Source organism: Salvelinus fontinalis, chromosome 30 (assembly GCF_029448725.1).
Source record: "Salvelinus fontinalis isolate EN_2023a chromosome 30, ASM2944872v1, whole genome shotgun sequence".
NCBI lineage: Eukaryota > Metazoa > Chordata > Actinopteri > Salmoniformes > Salmonidae > Salvelinus > Salvelinus fontinalis.
Genome location: NC_074694.1, coordinates 40,051,621 through 40,070,359, shown reverse-complemented (window position 1 = coordinate 40,070,359; position 18,739 = coordinate 40,051,621). Strand labels below are relative to the sequence as shown.

General features: G+C 44.4%; 1 protein-coding gene across 1 annotated transcript in view; it reads left to right on the top strand.

Annotated features, from left to right (window-relative positions):
* The window catches only part of LOC129829209 (formin-like protein 1), a 65,809-nt gene that overhangs the window by 17,645 nt on the left and 29,425 nt on the right, over positions 1 to 18,739 (top strand). The window contains exons 2-6 of the mRNA XM_055890866.1: positions 4,977 to 5,060; positions 6,032 to 6,115; positions 6,348 to 6,421; positions 12,859 to 12,942; positions 18,614 to 18,739. Coding sequence (XP_055746841.1) covers positions 4,977 to 5,060; positions 6,032 to 6,115; positions 6,348 to 6,421; positions 12,859 to 12,942; positions 18,614 to 18,739 — 452 coding nt within the window. The remainder of the gene's footprint in view (positions 1 to 4,976; positions 5,061 to 6,031; positions 6,116 to 6,347; positions 6,422 to 12,858; positions 12,943 to 18,613) is intronic.

The window sequence follows — 18,739 nt, the reverse complement described above, 5'->3', positions numbered from 1 at the left end:
TCCCCACAGTGACTATTTACCCAGAGAGTTTTCATCTGTATTCTTTGTAGCTGTCTACATACCACCACAGAGCGAGGTTGGAACTAAAACAACACTAAATGAGCTGTATTCCGCCATAAGCAAACAGGAAAACGCTCATCCAGAGGCAGCGTTCCTAGTGTAAGGTGACTTTTATGCAGGAAAACTTAAATCAGTTTTACCAAATTTCTATCAACATGTTAAATGTGCAACCAGAGGGAAATAAATTCTAGACCACCTCAACTCCACACACAGTGACGCGTACAAAGCTCTCCCTCGCCCTCCATTTGGCAAATCTAACCATAACTCTATCCTCCTGATTCCTGCTTACAAGCAAAAATTAAAGCAGGAAGCACCAGTGACTCGGTCTATAAAAAAGTGGTCAGATGAAGCAAATGCTAAGCTACAGGACTGTTTTTCAAGCACAGACTGGAATATGTTCCGCAACATTCGCACTGAGCTAAAGGGTAGAGCTGCCACTTTCAAGGAGCGGGACTCTAACCCGGAAGCTTATAAGAAATCCCACTATGCCCTCCAACGAACCATCAAACAGGCAAAGCGTCAACACAGACTAAGATTGAATCGTACTACACCAGCTCCGAAGCTTGTCAGATGTGGCAGGGCTTGCAAACTATTACAGACTACAAAGGGAAGCACAGCCGAGAGCTGCCCAGTGACATGAGCCTACCAGACGAGTTAAATAACTTCTATGCTCGCTTCGAGGCAAGTAACACTGAAACATGCATGAGAGCACCAACTGTTCTGGATGACAGTGTGATCACACTCTCCGCAGCCGATGTGAGTAAGACCTTTAAACAGGTCAACATTCACAAGGCTGCAGGTCCAGATGGATTACCAGGACGTGTACTCCGAGCACGCGCTGACCAACTGGCAAGTGTCTTCACTGACATTTTCAACCTCTCCCTGTCTGAGTCTGTAATACCAACATGTTTCAATCAGACCACCATAGTCCTTGTGCCCAAGAACACTAAGGTAACCTGCATAAATGACTACCAACCTGTAGCACTTAGTACGTCTGTAGCCATGAAATGCTTTGAAAGGCTGGTCATGGCTCACATCAACACCATTATCCCAGAAACCCTAGACACACTCCAATTTGCATACCGCACCAACAGATCCACAGATGATGCAATCTCTATTGCACTCCCCACTGCCCTTTCCCACCTGGACAAAAGGAACACCTATGTGAGAATGCTATTCATTGACTACAGCTCAGCGTTCAACACCATTGTGCCCTCAAAGCTCATCACAAAGATAAGGACAATGGGACTAAACAGCTCCCTCTGAAACTGGATCCTAGACTTCCTGACGGTCCGCCCCCAGGAGGGTAGGTAACAACACATCCACCACGCTGATCCTCAACCCAGGGGCCCCTCAGGGGTGCGTGCTCAGTCCCCTCCTGTACTCCCTGTTCACTCATAACTGTACAGCCAGGCACAACTCCAACACAATCATTAAGTTTGCTGATGACACAACAGTGGTAGGCCTGATCACCGACAATGATGAGGCAGTCTATAGGGAGGAGGTCAGAGACCTGACCATGTGGTGCAAGAACAACAACCTCTCCCTCAACGTGATCAAGACAAAGGAGATGATTGTGGACTACAGGAAACAGAGGACCGAGCACGCCCCCATTCTCATCGACGGGGCTGTAGTGGAACAGGTTGAGAGCATCAAGTTCCTTGGCGTCCATATCAACAACTAACTAACATGGTCAAAGCACACCAAGACAGTCGTGAAGAGGGCACAACACAACCTATGCCCCCTCAGGAGACTGAAAATAGTTGTCATTATTTCCTCAGATCCTCAAAAGATTTTACAGCTGCAGCATCGAGAGCATCCTGACGGGTTGCATCACTGCCTGGTATGGCAACTGCTCGGCCTCCGATCGCAAGGCACTACAGAGGGTAGTGCGTACGGCCCAGTACATCACCGGGCCATCCAGGACCTCTATACCAGGCGGTGTCAGAGGAAGGCCCCGACAATAAGTCATAGACTGTTCTCTCTGCTACAGCACGGCAAGCAGTATCGGAGCGCCAAGTCTAGGTCCAAGAGGCTTCTTAACAGCTTCTACCCCCAAGCCATAAGACTCCTGAACATCTAGTCAAATAGCTACCCAGACTATTTGCCCCCCCCCCCCCCCCCCACTACGCTGCTGCTACTCTCTGCTATTTATCTATGCATAGCCACTTTAACAACCCTACCTGCATGTAGATAATTATCTCAAACACCTCGACACCGGTGCCCCCGCACATTGACACAAATATAGCCTCGATATTGTTATTTACTGCTGCTCTTTAATTATTTGTTTTTCTTATCTCGTACTTTTTTAAACTTTTTATTTTTTAGGTATTTTCTTTAAACTGCATCGTTGGTTTAAGTAAGCATTTCACTGTAAGTTCTACATCTGTTGTATTCGGCACATGTGACAAATACAATTTGATTCGATTTGATTTGTAGCTCTCTACCAATCTTTCCAGCAACTTTTTTGAGAGTGTGTGAGTGAAAGAATTTATGAGATTAAGTCAGAATGATGTAAACTATTGTATCAGGGGAGAACTGTGGAACTGTCTCGAACTGTCTCTTGGCCTGTGCCTAATTTTGAGGCCTGTGCCTCATTTTTACAATGTGCCTCATTGTAATTAAGGCTGTGGCCCAAGGTATAAACATATTTCCTTTTCATTCATTTCGGGGATCCTCTTACTCAGTGCCAATACCAAACGTACAATGTGCAGGGATACTGGAGTATTTGAGGTAGATATGTACATATAGGTGGGGAATATTACATGAAGATGAACGCTTTAAATCTGTATTGAAATAACCATATTGTTCTGAGAGCGCTTGATGTTGCTGAAACAAAGACGTGTCCAAGGACGAGTTGCTGAGTAAACACCAAAATAAATCACATAATTTCTGGCCCGATCACTCCATTGCTCCACTCCTTTTTTTTTTTCTTTTAAATTTTTTTATCCCATTTTCTCCCCAATTTTTCGTGGTATCCAATCGCTAGTAATTACTACCTTGTCTCATCGCTACAACTCCCGTACGGGCTCGGGAGAGACGAAGGTCGAAAGCCATGCGTCCTCCGAAACACAACCCAACCAGCCGTACTGCTTCTTAACACAGCGCGCCTCCAACCCGGAAGCCAGCCGCACCAATGTGTCGGAGGAAACACCGTGTACCTGGCCCCCTTGGCTGGCGCACTGCACCCGGCCCGCCACAGGAGTCGCTGGAGCGCAATGAGACAAGGATATCCCTACCGGCCAAACCCTCCCTAACCCGGACGACGCTATGCCAATTGTGCTTCGCCCCACGGACCTCCCGGTCGCGGCCGGCTGCGACAGAGCCTGGGCGCAAACCCAGAGACTCTGGTGGCGCAGTTAGCACTGTGATGCAGTGCCCTAGACCACTGCGCCACCCGGGAGGCCATTGCTCCACTCCTTGATGCAAAGAACCCGAGTATTTCAGATTAGTCCGCCTACGTTACACTATACTCTGTCTCTCTCTTCCTGTTTCCCCTTTCTTTCCCCTTCCCCTGTCTCTCCATACCTCCCTCTTGAAACATGCAGTCAGACCAATAACAAAGTCTCTTTAGCAATACACTCTCTGGTGTTGTGGCAACAGCCCAAGGCGCCCAGGTGTAACAGGAGTACTATCTGTCAGCAGTTAGGGTCGCCTGTCGGTAGTGAAATTGACCTCTGAGTCATGGGGGCCATGAAGAAGGCGACTGTATAGGGACAGGATTGCTGTCACTGAGTGACGCTTAATGAAATCATTGAGGTACTGATGCATTATTGACGAGTTTGTCATAGCAACTGGCTGCACTGTGCATTCAAGGGACATTGTGTGCCTGCCAATTCACGTGGCCTATTCACGTGGCCTATTCACATGGCCTATGCACATGGCCTATTCACGTGGCCTATTCACGTGGCCTATTCACATGGCCTATTCACATGGCCTATTTCACGTGGCCTATCCACGTGGCCTATTCACATGGCCTATTCATATGGTCAGGAGTTTCACTGAGTGTACAAAACATTAGGAACACCTGTTCTTTCCATGACATAGACTGACCAGGTGAATCCCAGTGAAAGCCATGATCCCTTATTGATGTTAAATCCACTTCAATCAGTGTAGAGGAAGGGGAGCAGACAGGTTAAAGAAGGATTTTTAAGTCTTGAGACAACTGAGACACGGATTGTGTGTGTGCCATTCAAAGGGTGACAAAAGATTTAAGTGCCTTTGAACCGGGTATGGTAGTAAGTGCCAGGCGCAGTGGTTTGAGTGTCAAGAACTGCAACGCTGCTGGGTTTTTCACACTCAACAGTTTACCTTGTGTATCAATAATGGTCCACCACCCAAAGGACATCCAGCAAACTTGGCAAAACTGTGGGAAGCATTAGAGTCAACATGGGCCAGCGTCCCTGTGGAACGCTTTCGACACCTTATAGAGTCCATGCCCAGAGATGCCCAGTTCTGAGGGCAAAAGGGGGTGCAACTCAATATTAGGAAGGTAATGTTTTGTACACACAGTGTACAGTATATCTGCAGGCTAAATGTCACCCAGCAATTTGTGTTTATAGTTTTCAGTTGCAGTAAGAAAAGGTTTTAAGATCATACATTATGTTTTGAAGTGGATCTAAAGTGCGCACATCAAGTCAACTCATTAAAATTGCTCCAATGGAACCTGTTGCAACATAACATCATTTGCCAACATTGCTTATCAAACTCCAGTCAAATCATGACATTCCCTAAAGACCTAATGGCCAAACGTTCTCATCAACACAACATGGAATCAAAAATGTTTTCAGACATATTGATAATGTACCTCTCTTTGTACCTATAACATCCTTCCATCTCTCTCTCTCTCTCTCTCTCTCTCTCTCTCTCTCTGTCTCTCTGTCTCTCTGTCTCTCTGTCTCTCTGTGTGTGTGTAGAACTCCATGAATCTGCCTCCAGACAAGGTGAAGATCCTGTGTCAATATGACAACGAGAAGAAGTGGGAACTGGTCTGTGATCAGGTGGGACTCCAACGCCACTGCACAATACAACAGTCTACTGTACCAGTAACGTTTCAATAACACCTAGTGGATAACGTTACAGTAACAGAATGTAATCATAGTTCTTAGGGGAACATCAGGTAACATGATAACCATGTGAAACTTCTTTCGAGAATTCTACGTTGTAATGAATCAAGCCCTGATGATATGCACTGCTTCCTTTAAGCCTGGCAGACCTTCGTATAGAGGCGTTGAGGTGTCAATTCTGTTGTTGTTGTTGTGTGTCCTGGTTTCTAGGAAAGCACCCCATTGACACACCATTGCAGTGAGAGAGGTTGTTCACACGCACCCTTGGGCACGCAAGAAACAACCACCCACCACCACACATGTGCACACACACACACACACACACACTTTGCATCCTGCTGGGAACCTCATCAAAATTGTACGTTGCCGTGGCAACATTGACGAGGCAGATAACTTCCTGTGGCTCAGAGGGGAGTGACACACAGGACACCTGTCACCGTAGCACAGACCTGCAATGGTTCAATGTTGTCCCTTCCCTTATCTAGCACAGCTAAAGCCATTGTTATCAAAGGCTGTCTATCTCTACTCTGACCTGGCATTGAATGATAGATTGGCATCCCGACATGCAGGGCTCAGCCTCACCAACAGATATATCATTGGTTATACTTCTATAAATTGGGTAGCGTAATCATCCTTAGCTTCCAATTGACTCATTCACCCCCCCCCCCTCTCCCCTGTAACTATTCCCCAGGTCGTTGCTGTAAATAAGAATGTGTTCTCAGTCAACTTGGTAAAATAAGGGTTAAAATAAAAATCATCAAGGCTGTGAAGTCCCTGCTGTGTTTTGCCCTCTGGTCCCCTTCTCCCACAGTGCACCCGTGTAATCAACATAATTAGATATGCTCTAACGTCTGTCTGTCTGTCTGTCTGTCTGTCTGTCTGTCTGTCTGCTCTCCTTCCTACAGGAACGATTCCAAGTGAAGAATCCTCCCTCTGCTTACTTGCTGAAGCTCAAAAGTTATCTTGACCAGGGAGGGGTCAGTCGCAAGGTACTGTACCATTATAGTCCTGTAAGAGGTCCAGTCTGGGCTATGGCCCTGCTCAGATACTTTCAAAAACATAATGTTCTGAAGTAATCACTTATATAACAGAATTTGCAAAAGCTATGTTTAAAAAAAACACTGTTTTCGTCCATAGCTAAGTTACCACTTGTTTTGTTTGCTATACACCATCAAACATTTCTCCACAACGATAATGACCTTGTTGTGCGTGTTATGACAGTTCAAGAGGCGTGTCCAGGAGTCCACACAGGTCTTAAGAGAGCTGGAGATTTCCCTGAGGACCAATCATATCGGGTGAGACCCGCCCCTTACCCAACATTTCTGCTTTCATCAGCACTCCATCTATTGATCCTTACACAAGCTACATTTATTTCATTTATTTATACAGGTAGGTCAATTAAATGCCACTTCCGCCACTTTTCAACCTCATATTCATTATCTTTAGCACCGTACCAGTGTCTACGTTCTATGATCTGTGTTTGAAAAGATAAGACGGAAGGTCCTAAAAAAATGCATCATTATGACATCACAGGGAAGGATTAAAAAGCAAGAAAAAAAGATTTTCAAAACCTGCAACGAGTTTCTAGCCAAAGGGAGAACATTTTACATGTTTTTTTTTTCTTTCTACAAAACGTAGAAATGCACAGAATTTCACACTGGTATTGTGCTGTAGATAATGAAAATGAGGTTGAAAAGAGGTGGAATTGCCCTTTAAGAAAAAAATCTTATTTACATGACCTGTCAGGGTGCAGCAAGTATAACACACAAATAGGTAAAAAAATATCATACAAACAATAAAAAATACACAATACACTGGCAGTAAAACCGTCAGTAAAGCATTCAGTAATAGACAGCACAAATAACTGATGCTGATAAAACAGCTATGAACTCGACCAACAAAATGCTAATACTGTAAAAGGGCCTTAAACATTTTTTATTTAACATTTATTTTGACAGGGACGTCGTGCTAAGACTTGAATCTCTTTTACAGATAAATACAATCAAATACTATACAGAATTACTAAACATTAAGAAAAACGTACTTTTATCATCATAGAGGTCTGATCATTACACTGAACTCTGTGGAGACTGTAGGGTTCCTCCAGTGTTACCCAAACCTAAGACCGGGTTTGGTCATTTGTAAGACTAAATTGAATTAATAATGATAGATACATAGGAAGTTTGCATGAGTGCTTTGTAGATAAACACAAGAAAATGCTACTCTCTCTTTACATACAAAGAGGCCCAACCCACTTTTTGATTCACAATGATGAATGTCACAACAATGGGCCTCAGTATCTCTGTGCATTCAAATTGCCATTGATAAAAGGCAATTGTGGTCATTGTCCGTAGCTTATGCCTGCCCATACCATAACCCCACCATCACCATGGAGCTCTCTGTTCACAACGTTGACATCAGCAAACCGCTTGCTCACACGACGTCATACACATGGTCTGCGGTTGTGAGGACAGTTGGATGTACTGACAAATTCTCTAAAATGACGTTGGAAATGAACTTATGGTGGCTTATGGCTTATGGTAGAGAAATCAACATTCAATTCTCTGTCAACAGCTCTGGTGGACATTCCCGCATTCACCATGTCAATTGCACGCTCCCTCAGAACTTGAGCCATCTATTACAAAACTGCACATTTTAGAGTGTCCTTTTATTGTCCCCGATACAAGGTGCACCGGTGTAATGATAATGTTGTTTCATCAGCTTCTTGATATGCCACACCTATCAGGTAGATAGATTATCTTGGCAAAGAAGAAATGCTCGACGTAAACAAATTTGTGCATAACATTTCTGGGATCTTTATTTCATCTCATGAAACATGGGACCAACACTTTACACATTGCTTTTATATTTGTGTTTTTTTTTGTTCAACATACAACATTACAAAACATATTAAGAAAAACAGACACATTTATCAACATATTGGTCTCTGATCATTTCACTGAACTGACAAAGGGTGACCAGAGCATCTAATTTCAGAGATCTCGGTGAGTTGTTCCACATGAAGGGCTCAAAAAAACTAAAATCAGCTTCACCCAACTCTGTGGAGACCGAAGTGGCCTCTAGTGTTATCCAATCCTGTGGCCGGGTTTGATCATTTGTAAGTCTAAATAGAATTAACGATGATAGATACATACGAAGGTTCTGTATGAGTAATTTGTAAATAAACACAAGAAAATGCTCCTCTCTAATTACATACAAAGTGGCCCAACCCACTTTTTGATACAAAACACAATGGTGAGTTCTATAACCATCACCAGTAATAAACCTAAGGGCACAATGGAATACAGCATCTAGGTGTTTAATTATAGATTCTGCTGCGTGCATATAGATAATATCCCCATAATCTAAAATCGACATAAGTGGCCTGGACAATTTCCTTCCTATTAACAAAAGTCAGACATGCTTTGTTTCTGTAAAATAAACCAACTTTGAACTTCAACTTCTTCACCAACTCAGTGACATGTTTTTTTAAATAACAGTTTGTCATCAAGACAGATACCAACGTATTTTGTAGGAAGGAACTCACACAATTTCTGTACCGTTCAAATTAGTCATTACAAATTCATGCAAATCTGGGTTATGGGACCTAGAAAGAAACCATGCCTTTTGTTTTGTTTGCATTTATCACTACCTTTAGATCCAACAGTGACCTCTGCAGTGCTTGAAAATCAGGCTGTATGTGGGAAGAACAGTCAACTGACAGGCCAGGACCAGTATGACCACCAAGCTGAGATGCAAGCATCAAATCTGAACCTTTTCAGTAATGATGCAGCGGTCTAAAACTACTTGCTTAGGCAGGGAAGTAGAGGAAAGGGAATTGCCCCGCTTCAACGAATTATTGGTTTTCCAGAATTTAGAGGGATCGCTAACAGAGTCTGTCATATCGCTAAAGGAAGTAGTTTGATGTGGCCTGTTTATCGGAGGCAGTGCACCCATTTCTCAATTCCCTAAATAGCTGCTAATCAGCTAACAAGCCAGTGTATCTAGCCTTGGCCCAGGCTTGATTTCTTATCAAGAGGAGGTTTGAGAGTACATGAGAGTATTTAAGATACTCTTTGAAAAGGTAGGACTTCAGGTGCTTTTGGAAGATGGACAGGGAGAGTCCCTGTCCATCTTCCAAAAGCACCTGAAGTCCTCCCTGTCCATCTTCCAAAAGCCCCTGAAGTCCTACCTCTCCTACCTTTAAAAGGCCACTCCTAGCTTCAGTGAGAAGCTGGTTCAACCATTGGGGTGCTAGGACAGAGATGAGCTTTGACTGGGCTGAGCGGGAGCTGCCCTTCCGTAGGGGTGGGAGGGCCAAGAGACCAGAGGTGGCAGAACGGAGTGCTCAGGTTGTGGTGTAGGGTTTGAGCATAGCCTGAAGGTAGCGAGGGGCAGTTCCTTTTGCTGCTCCGTAGGCAAGTACCAGGTTCTTGTAGTGGATGCAAACTTCAACTGGAAGCCAGTAGAGTGTGCGGAGGAGCGGGATGAAATGGGAGAACTTGGGAAGGTTGAAAACCAGGCGGGCTGCAGCGTTCTGGGTAAATTGCAGGGGTTTGTAGCCACAGCCAACAGCAAGTTGCAGTAGTCCAGATGGGAGATGACAAGTGCCTGGATTAGGTCCTGCACCTCTTCCTGTGTGAGGTAGGGTCGTACTCTACAGATGTTGTACTCTATGGAGTGAGTCACTGCTTTGATGTTTGCAGAAAACAACAGAGTGTTGTCCAGGGTCACTCTAATGTTCCTTGCACTCTGGGAGGGTGACTCTGGAGTTGTCAACCCTGATGGAGATTTCTTTGAGTGGTCAGGCCTTCCCCGGGAGGAAGAGCAGCTCCATCTTGTTGAGCTTGAGGTGGTGGGCCGACATCCGTATCACCACCTCGGTGTCAGAAGGGGGTAAGGAGAAAAGTAGTCAAGTGTCATCCGCATAGCAATGATAGGGGAGACCATGTGAAGATATGACGGAGCCGAGTGACTTGGTGTATAGAGAGAAGAGGAGCGAGTATGTGGTGCAGACACAGATCCTCTCCATGTCACCTGGTAGGAGTGGCCTTCCGGGTACGATGCAATTCAAGAGTGTGCAGAGCCTGAGACGCCCAGCACTGAGAGCGTGGAGAAGAGGATCTGTTTCACGGTGTCGAAGGCAAGAGATAGATCTAGGAGGATGAGAACAGAGGAGAGAGAGAGTCAGCTTTGGCAGTGTGGAGAGCCTCCGTGACACAGAGAAGAGCAGTCTCGACTGAGAGACCAATCTTGAAGACTGAATGGTTAGGGTCAAGAAGATCGTTCTGAGAGAGATACCGAGAGAGTTGAACAGAGACAGCACACTCAAGTGTTTTGGAAAGGACATAAAGAAGGGATACAGGTCTATAGTTTGACGTCAGATGAGTCGAGTGTTGGTTTCTTGAGGAGGGTAGCGATTTAAGCCGTTTTGAAGTCAGAGGGGATGCAGCCAATGGTCAGGGATGAGTTTATGAAGGTAGTGAGGAATGGGAGGTCTCCAGAGATGGCGTGGAGAAGGGAGGAGGGGATGGGTTCGAGCGGGCAGGTTGTCAGGCGGCCAGACCTCACTAGTCACAGGATGTCGTCAATCTTCTTTTCAAAGTGGTTGACAAAGTAGTTGACCACAGAGAGGTAGGAGGGAGGGGGAGCGGTGGTGGATTAAGGAGGGAGGAGAAGGTGGAAAAGAGTTTCATAGGGTTAGAGGCAGAAGCTTGAAATGTAGATAGAAAGTTGCTTTAGCTGCGGATACAGAGGAAGAGAAGGTAGAGAGGTCAGAGTAGAAGGATGATAGGTCCTCCAGAAGTTTAGTTTTCCTCCATATTTCACTCAGCTACCCACAGTCCTGTTCTGTAAGCTCGCAATGAGTCACTCAGTCACAGTGCAGGAGGGGAGGGCCGAGCCGGCCGAGAGGAAAGGGGACAGTGCTAGTCATAGGATGCGGAAGGGGAGTGGAGTAGGGTCGAAGAGGCAGAATCAGGAGACAGGAGGGAGATGGATTTAGCAGAAGGGAGTGATGGTAGGTTAGAAGAGGAGAGAGTAGTGGGAGACAGAGAGCGAAGATTTCGACGGCGCTTGACCATCTGGGTAGGGGCTGAGTGGCTCGGGTTGGAGGAAAGGGTGACGGAAAAGGAAACAAAGTAGTGATCAGAGACCTGGGTTGCAGTGACATTAGCAGGGGAACAGCCTCTAGTGAAGATGACATCAAGTGTACAGTATTTCCTGCCTTGTGAGCTGGGGGGGGGTGGGATTGGGAAAGGGTGAAGTCAAAATGGGAAAAGAGAGCGTTGGAAAGAAATGAATTGAAGACAGACTTCGGGTGGTTGAAGTTGCCAAGTACAAAGAGCGGTGAGCCATCGTCAGGAAATTAGCTTATGTAGGTGTAAAGGTCATTGAGGAACTCCTTCCTCGAAGAACTCCACAGAACAACTCGGCAGAGCTATCTTTGTTTCGGCGACAGACTTAGTTTTACCAACGAGATTGACACGACTGCAGCTTACGACTGCTACTAAGAAACCAGGGGAGACTGAAATACTAACACTAATCGCTAATTGCGTAACAGAGGTGAAGAGCACTCCTCCCTGTACTAATTGCTGATTGCCTAGGAGAGACATATTTTGGTGTATGGCCACTTTTATAACCAACAGCTCCTATATTTTGGGGACAGGGATGCTAAGAGAGCATGATGAGAAGATTTGACATAAATGGTCACCCCTCCAACCTTTTTTGTCTATCACATCTGAAAGTCCAAACCCTCTGTGAGATTTGAAAACAGCAGGAGTACCTATGGCGACAAAAGAGTCAATAGAACTGGATTAGCTAGCCACAAAAGGCTTCCTGATTGGACTCAAAGTTGCAGAGCTATTAGTAGAAGGAGGTAAATGTGCACAAGATTACTATTGACAATACCCATATGCTTATGAGCACATGTAGCAAAGCGATAGCTTGACATGAAACTATAAATAGCATAGGTGGCACTAACAACAGTGGGTTCCTGTATGGTAGTTGACAGAGCTTTGGTGAGGACTGAAATACTGTACAATTATTGATATTAATTTGCAAACCATAAAATGCTGGATTTAGGGTTCCCACTAGTTAACACATCCACATAGTCAAAATTGTCTATATCGTAAAAATAAAAATATAAAAAAATATTTAAGTTAGGATTAAGGTTAGGGTTACGTTTAAAAACAGATCTTAATAAGCGAAATTGTAGAAATAGGTGAGATTTAGCCATAATTTTGACTTTTTGGCTGCGTTATCTAGCGACGACCTGGATTTAGGCTTACAGGGTCTAGCTTCAGGGTTAGATGCTATTGTCTAGCTTGTTGTTGTGACGTACGTACCAGTATTGTTTGTTGTTACGTGTGTGAATGACGGCGTCGTGCTTGTGAGATTCTTTCACCGTTTGGTTGAGTGAGGTTGTTGTTTTACTGTTTTACTTGTGGTTACAAAATCTTAGATAGACCAACAATCCAGTTGTAAACGTAGTAATACTGTTATGTTTGATTGTTGTCAATGTATGTTGTTTTAAAGTGTCACCGTATGTGCGGTTATTGTAATGTCTAGTCGTTGTTGTGGTCCAATCTGAGTGCTGTTATGTCTGGATGTCTGTAATGTGTGTCTGATTGGGGTTGTAGTTACGTCTGACCGTTGTAAAATCTGATTCTTGTAGGGTGTGCCCGTTGTGTCTTATGTCTTATTTCTGTGTCCTGTTTCCCCTCCTCTCCAGCTGGGCTCAGGAGTTTCTCAGTGAGGAGAACAGAGGTCTGGACGTCCTGGTTGACTATCTGTCCTTCGCCCAATGTGCCGTCACGTAAGTACCAGTCCTTCACATCTACAGTGCCTTCAGAAAGTGTTCCTACCCCTTGACTTAATTCCACATTTTGTTGTGTTACAGCCTGAATTCCATTGATTATATCGGGGTTTATTTTACTCATCTGCACACAATACTCCATAGTGACAAAGTGAAATCATGTTTTTAGATTTTTTGTTGTTGTAGTAATTGAATATAAAATACCGAAATCTCTAATTTACATAGGTATTCACATCCCTGAGTCAATACTTTGTAGAATCAAATTACATTTTATTTGTCACGTGCTGAATACAACAGGTCACCTTAACATGAAATGCTTTCTTACAAGCCCTTAATTAACCAACAATGCAGATTTTTTTTAAAGTAAGTAACAAAATATTAGCAAAAAAATATATACTATCAAAATGTCAAATTTAAAAAAGTGACAAAATAAAATAACAATAACAAGGTTAAATGCAGGGGGTACTGGTACCGAGTTAATGTTTGGGGTACAGGTTAGTCAAGGTAATTGAGGTAATATGTACATTTAGGGGTAAAGTGACTGTGCATTGATAATAAACAGAGGGTAAAAGCAGAGTAAAAAAGAGATTAAATTAAAATAGTCCGGTTAGCCATTTGATTAAATGTTTAGCAGTCTTATGGCTTGGGAGTAGAATCTGTTAATTAAGAAGCCTTTTTTAGGACCTTCCTCTGAAACCGCCTGGTATAGAGGTCCTGGATGGCAGGAAGCTTGGCCCCAGTGATGTACTGGGCCGTACGCACTACCCTCAAATCAAATCAAATGTTATTAGTCACATACACATGGTTAGCAGATGTTAATGCGAGTGTAGCGAAATGCTTGTGCTTCTAGTTCCGACAATGCAGTAATAACAACAAGTAATCTAACCTAACAATTCCACAACTACTACCTTATACACGCAAGTGTAAAGGGATAAAGAATATGTACATAAAGATATATGAATGAGTGATGGTACAGAACGGCATAGGCAAGATGCAGTAGATGGTATAGAGTACGGTATATACATATGAGATGAGTACTGTAGGGTATGTAAACATAAAGTGGCATAGTTTAAAGTGGCTAGTGGTACATGTATTACATAAAGATGGCAAGATGCAGTAGATGATATAGAGTACAGTATATACATATACATATGAGATGGGTAATGTAGGGTATGTAAACATTATATTAGGTGGCATTGTTTAAAGTGGCTAGTGGTACATTTTTACATAATTTCCATCAATTCCCATTTTTAAAGTGGCTGGAGTTGAGTCAGTATGTTGGCAGTGGCCGCTAAATGTTAGTGGTGGCTGTTTAACAGTCTGATGGCCTTGAGATAGAAGCTGTTTTTCAGTCTCTCGGTCCCTGCTTTGATGCACCTGTACTGACCTCGTCTTCTGGATGATAGCGGGGTGAACAGGCAGTGGCTTGGGTGGTTGTTGTCCTTGATGATCTTTATGGCCTTCCTGTGACATCGGGTGGTGTAGGTGTCCTGGAGGGCAGGTAGTTTGCCCCCGGTGATGCGTTCTGCAGACCTCACTACCCTCTGGAGAGCCTTACGGTTGTGGGCGGAGCAGTTGCCGTACCAGGCGGTGATACAGCCCGACAGGATGCTCTCGATTGTGCATCTGTAGAAGTAATGCACTACCCTCTGTAGTGCATTACGGTCAGATGCCGAGCAGTTGCCATACCAAGTAGTGAGGCAACCAGTCAGGATGCTCTCGAGGGTGCAGATGTATAACATTTTGAGGATCTGAGGACCCATGCTAAATGTTTTCAGTCTCTTGAGGGGGAAATAGGTGTTGCCGTGCCCTTCTCACAAATATCTTGGTGTGTTTGATCTGGACACCAAGGAACTTGAAGCTCTCGACCCACTCCACTACAGCCCCGTCCTTTTCCTCTGGTCAATGATCAGCACCTTTGTCTTGCTCACGTTGAGGGAGAGGTTGTTGTCCTGGCACCACACTGCCAGGTCTCTGACCTCTTCCTTATAGGCTGTCTCATTGTTGTCGGTGATCAGGCCTACCACCGTTGGGTCGTCAGAAAACTTAATGATGGTGTTGGAGTCGAGAATGAACAGGAGTACAGGAGGGGACTAAGCATGCACCCCTGAGTGGACCCTTTGTTGAGGATCAGCATGTCAGATGTGTTGTTGCCTACCATTACCACCTGTGGGCGGCCCATCAGGAATTCCAGGATCCAGTTGCAGAGGGAAGTGTTTAGTCCCGTTGTCCTTAGCTTAGTGTTGAGCTTTGAGGGCACTAAAGTGTTGAACTCTGATCTGTAGTCAACAAACAGCATTCTCACATAGGTGTTCCTTTTGTCCAGGTAGGAAAGGGCAGTGTGGAGTGCAATAGAGATTGCGTCATCTGTGGATATGTTGGGGTGGCATGCAAATTATACTGGGTCTAGGGTTTCTGGGATGATGGTGTTGATGTGAGCCATAACCAGCCTTTCAAAGCACTTCATGGCTACTGACGTGAGTGCTACGGGGCGGTAGTCATTTAGGCAAGTTACCTTGACATTCTTGGGCACAGAGACTATGGTGGTCTGCTTGAAACAGACTCAGTCAGGGACAGGTTGAAAATGTCAATGAAGACCTTTGAATGTTGGTGAGCGCATGCTCTGAGTACGCATCCTAGTAATCCATCTGGCCCTGCGGCCTTGTGAATATTGACCCGTTTAAAGGTATTACTCACATCGGCTACGGAGAGTGTGATCACACAGTCATCCAGTACAACTGGTGCTCTTATACATGGTTCAGTGTTGCTTGCCTCGGAGTGAGCATAGAAGTCATTAAGCTCATTTGGTAGGCTTGCATCACTGGGAAGCTCACGGCTGGGTTACCCTTTGTAATCCGTAATAGTTTGCAATACCTGCCACATCTGACTAGCGTCAGAGCTGGTGTAGTAGGATTCAGTCTTAGTCCGGTATTGATGCTTTGTCTGTTTGATGGTTCGTCAGAGGATATAGCAGGATTTCTTGTAAGCCTCTGGATTAGTGTACCACTCCTTGAAACCGGCAGCTCTAGGCTTTATCTCAGTGTGGATGTTACCTGTAATCCATAGCTACTGGTTGGGATATGTACGTACGGTCACTGTGGGTACGACATCGTCAATGCACTTATTGTTGAAGCCAGTGACTCCTCAATGCCATCCAATGAATCCCGGAACATATTCCTGGCTGTACAAGCAAAACAGTCCTGTGGCTTAGCATCTGCGTCATCTGACTACTTCCATATTGAGCGAGTCACTGGTACCTCGTGCTTGAGTTTTGGCTTGTAAGCAGGAATCAGGAGAATAGAATTATGGTTATATTTACCAAGTGGAGGGTGAGGAAGAGCTTTGTACGCATCTCTGTGTGTGGAGTAAAGGTGGACTAGAGTTGTTTTTTCTCTGCTTGCACATGTGACATGATGGTAGAAATTAGGTCAAATGGATTGAAGTTTTCCTGCATTAAAGTCCCGGGCCACTAGAAGCGCCGTTTCTGGGTGATGCATTCTCTTGTTTGTTTATGGCCTTATACAGCTCGTTGAGTGTGGTCTTAGTGCCTACATCGGTTTGTGGTGGTACATAGACAGCTACAAAAATATAGATAAAAACTCTTGGTAAATCATGAGGTACTCTACCTCAGACGAGCAAAACCTCAAAACTTCTTTAATGTTAGAGATTACGCCCCAGCTATTATTGACAAATAGACACAGACCACCACCCCTTATTTTACCGGAGGTTGCTGTTCTGTCATGCCAATGCACGGAAAACCCAGCCAACTATATATTATCCATGTCCTTGTTCAGCCACGACTCGGTGAAACATAATATGATACAGTTTAATGTCCCGTTTGTAGGATAGTCTCAAACGGAGCTCATCCAGTTTATTCTCCAGCGATTGCACATTCGCCAGTAGAACGGATGGTAAAGGCGGATTATCCAATCACCGACAAATTCTCACCATACTTCCTTGCAGATTTCCTCAAGCTCTGTTAAGATAGATGGGAAGCTGGGGTGAACAGCAATCTTCAAGTCTTGGCTTTGGCTGGGCCACTCAAGGACTTTCACATTCTTGTTCTGAAGCCATTCCACCGTTGCTTTGGTTGTATGCTTGGGGTCATTGTCCTATTGGAACATATATCTTTGCTCCAGTCTAAGGTTGTTAGAACTCTGAAGCAGGTTCTCATCAAGGATTTGGCTGTATTTGGCTCCATTCATTGTTCTCTTTATCCTTATCAGTCTCCCAGTCCCTGCCACTAAAAAGCATTCCCATAGCATGATGCTGCCACCACCATGCTTCACGAAATGGATGGTGTTAGAAGGGTGTTGAAGTGCCTAGATTGGTGAAGTGCTGTAGAGACTGTTGTCCTTCATGCAGGTTCTCCCATCTCAGCCAAGGAACTCTGTAATTCTGTCAGAGTGGTCATTGGGTGCTTTGTCACCCTCAGCAAGGTCCTTCTTGTCCGGTTTGTTCAGTTTCAATATACGTACCAATGATGGAGACCATTTTGCTCTTGGAAACTTTCAACACTCTAGAAATTGATTCATTATAAGGGAACAAGGCGAGACCCAGATGCAGACACGGGAGGCAGATGGTTTGACTCTCTGATATTTATTATAATCCAAAAGGGTAGGCAAGAGAATGGTGGTGGACAGGCAAAAGATCAAAACCAGGTCAGAGTCCAGGAGGTACACAGTGGCAGGCAGGCTCGAGGTCAGGGCAGGCAGAATGGTCAGGCAGGCGGGTTCAGAGTCCAGACAGGCAAGGGTCACAACTGGGAGGACTAGCAAAAACAGAGTGAAGGAAACAGCAGGAGAACGGGAAAAACATGCTGGTTGACTTGACAAAAAAGACAAACTGGCAACAGACAAGCAGGGAACATAGGAAATTGTACCCAGGGACTAATGAGGAAAACAGGTGACACCTGGAGGTGGGTGGAGACAATCACAAAGACAGGTGAAACAGATCAGGGCGTGACATTCATACCCTTCCCCAGATATGTGCCTCATCATAATCTCTGAGATTTACAGACAGTTCCTTGTTATAGTTCCATGTTATAGTTTCTGCTCTGACATGCACTGTCAACTGTGGGACCTTATATAGACAAGTGTGTTTCTTTCTAAAACATGTCCAAACAATTGAATTAGCCACAGGTGGACTCCAATGAAATTGTAGTGATATGTCAAGGAGGATCAAGGGAAATTGGATGCACCTGAGCACAATTTGGAGTGCCATAGCAAAGGGGTTTGAATACTTATGTAAATGAGATATTACTGTATTTTATTTCCAATAAATGTGCAAACATGTCTAAAAAAATGCACTTTGTCATTATGGGGTATTGTGTGTAGATGGGAGAGACAAAAACATATATTTAATCCATTTTGAATTCAGGCTGTAACACAACAAAATGTGGAATAAGTCAAGGGCTATGAATACTTTCTGAAGGCACTTGTATGTGAATGGGACAATCTGAGAGGAAAATGTTTAGATTTTTAGGCTTCAACATGACGTAGGTCTTTATGGTAGTTCTGGGTCTTTCCTTCTTCTTTTTGGGACACTTTAGTAATGAAACATATCTGAGGGCTTTAGATTAAACATTTAACATAACTTTAATATTCCACATTGATAATATTGGGTCAATTCTCCCACTCATGTCCAAATTCCTGCTACTTTGGACTCTCAGCTATGACATGGAAAGTTTGGACAATGGGACTTCCACACCAGACAGATCGGTGGAGGACTTGACGAGGAGTGCCAGTAACTCTCCAACCCATGGTGGTTCTAAAGCTGCTCGTGCCATTACTGTGAG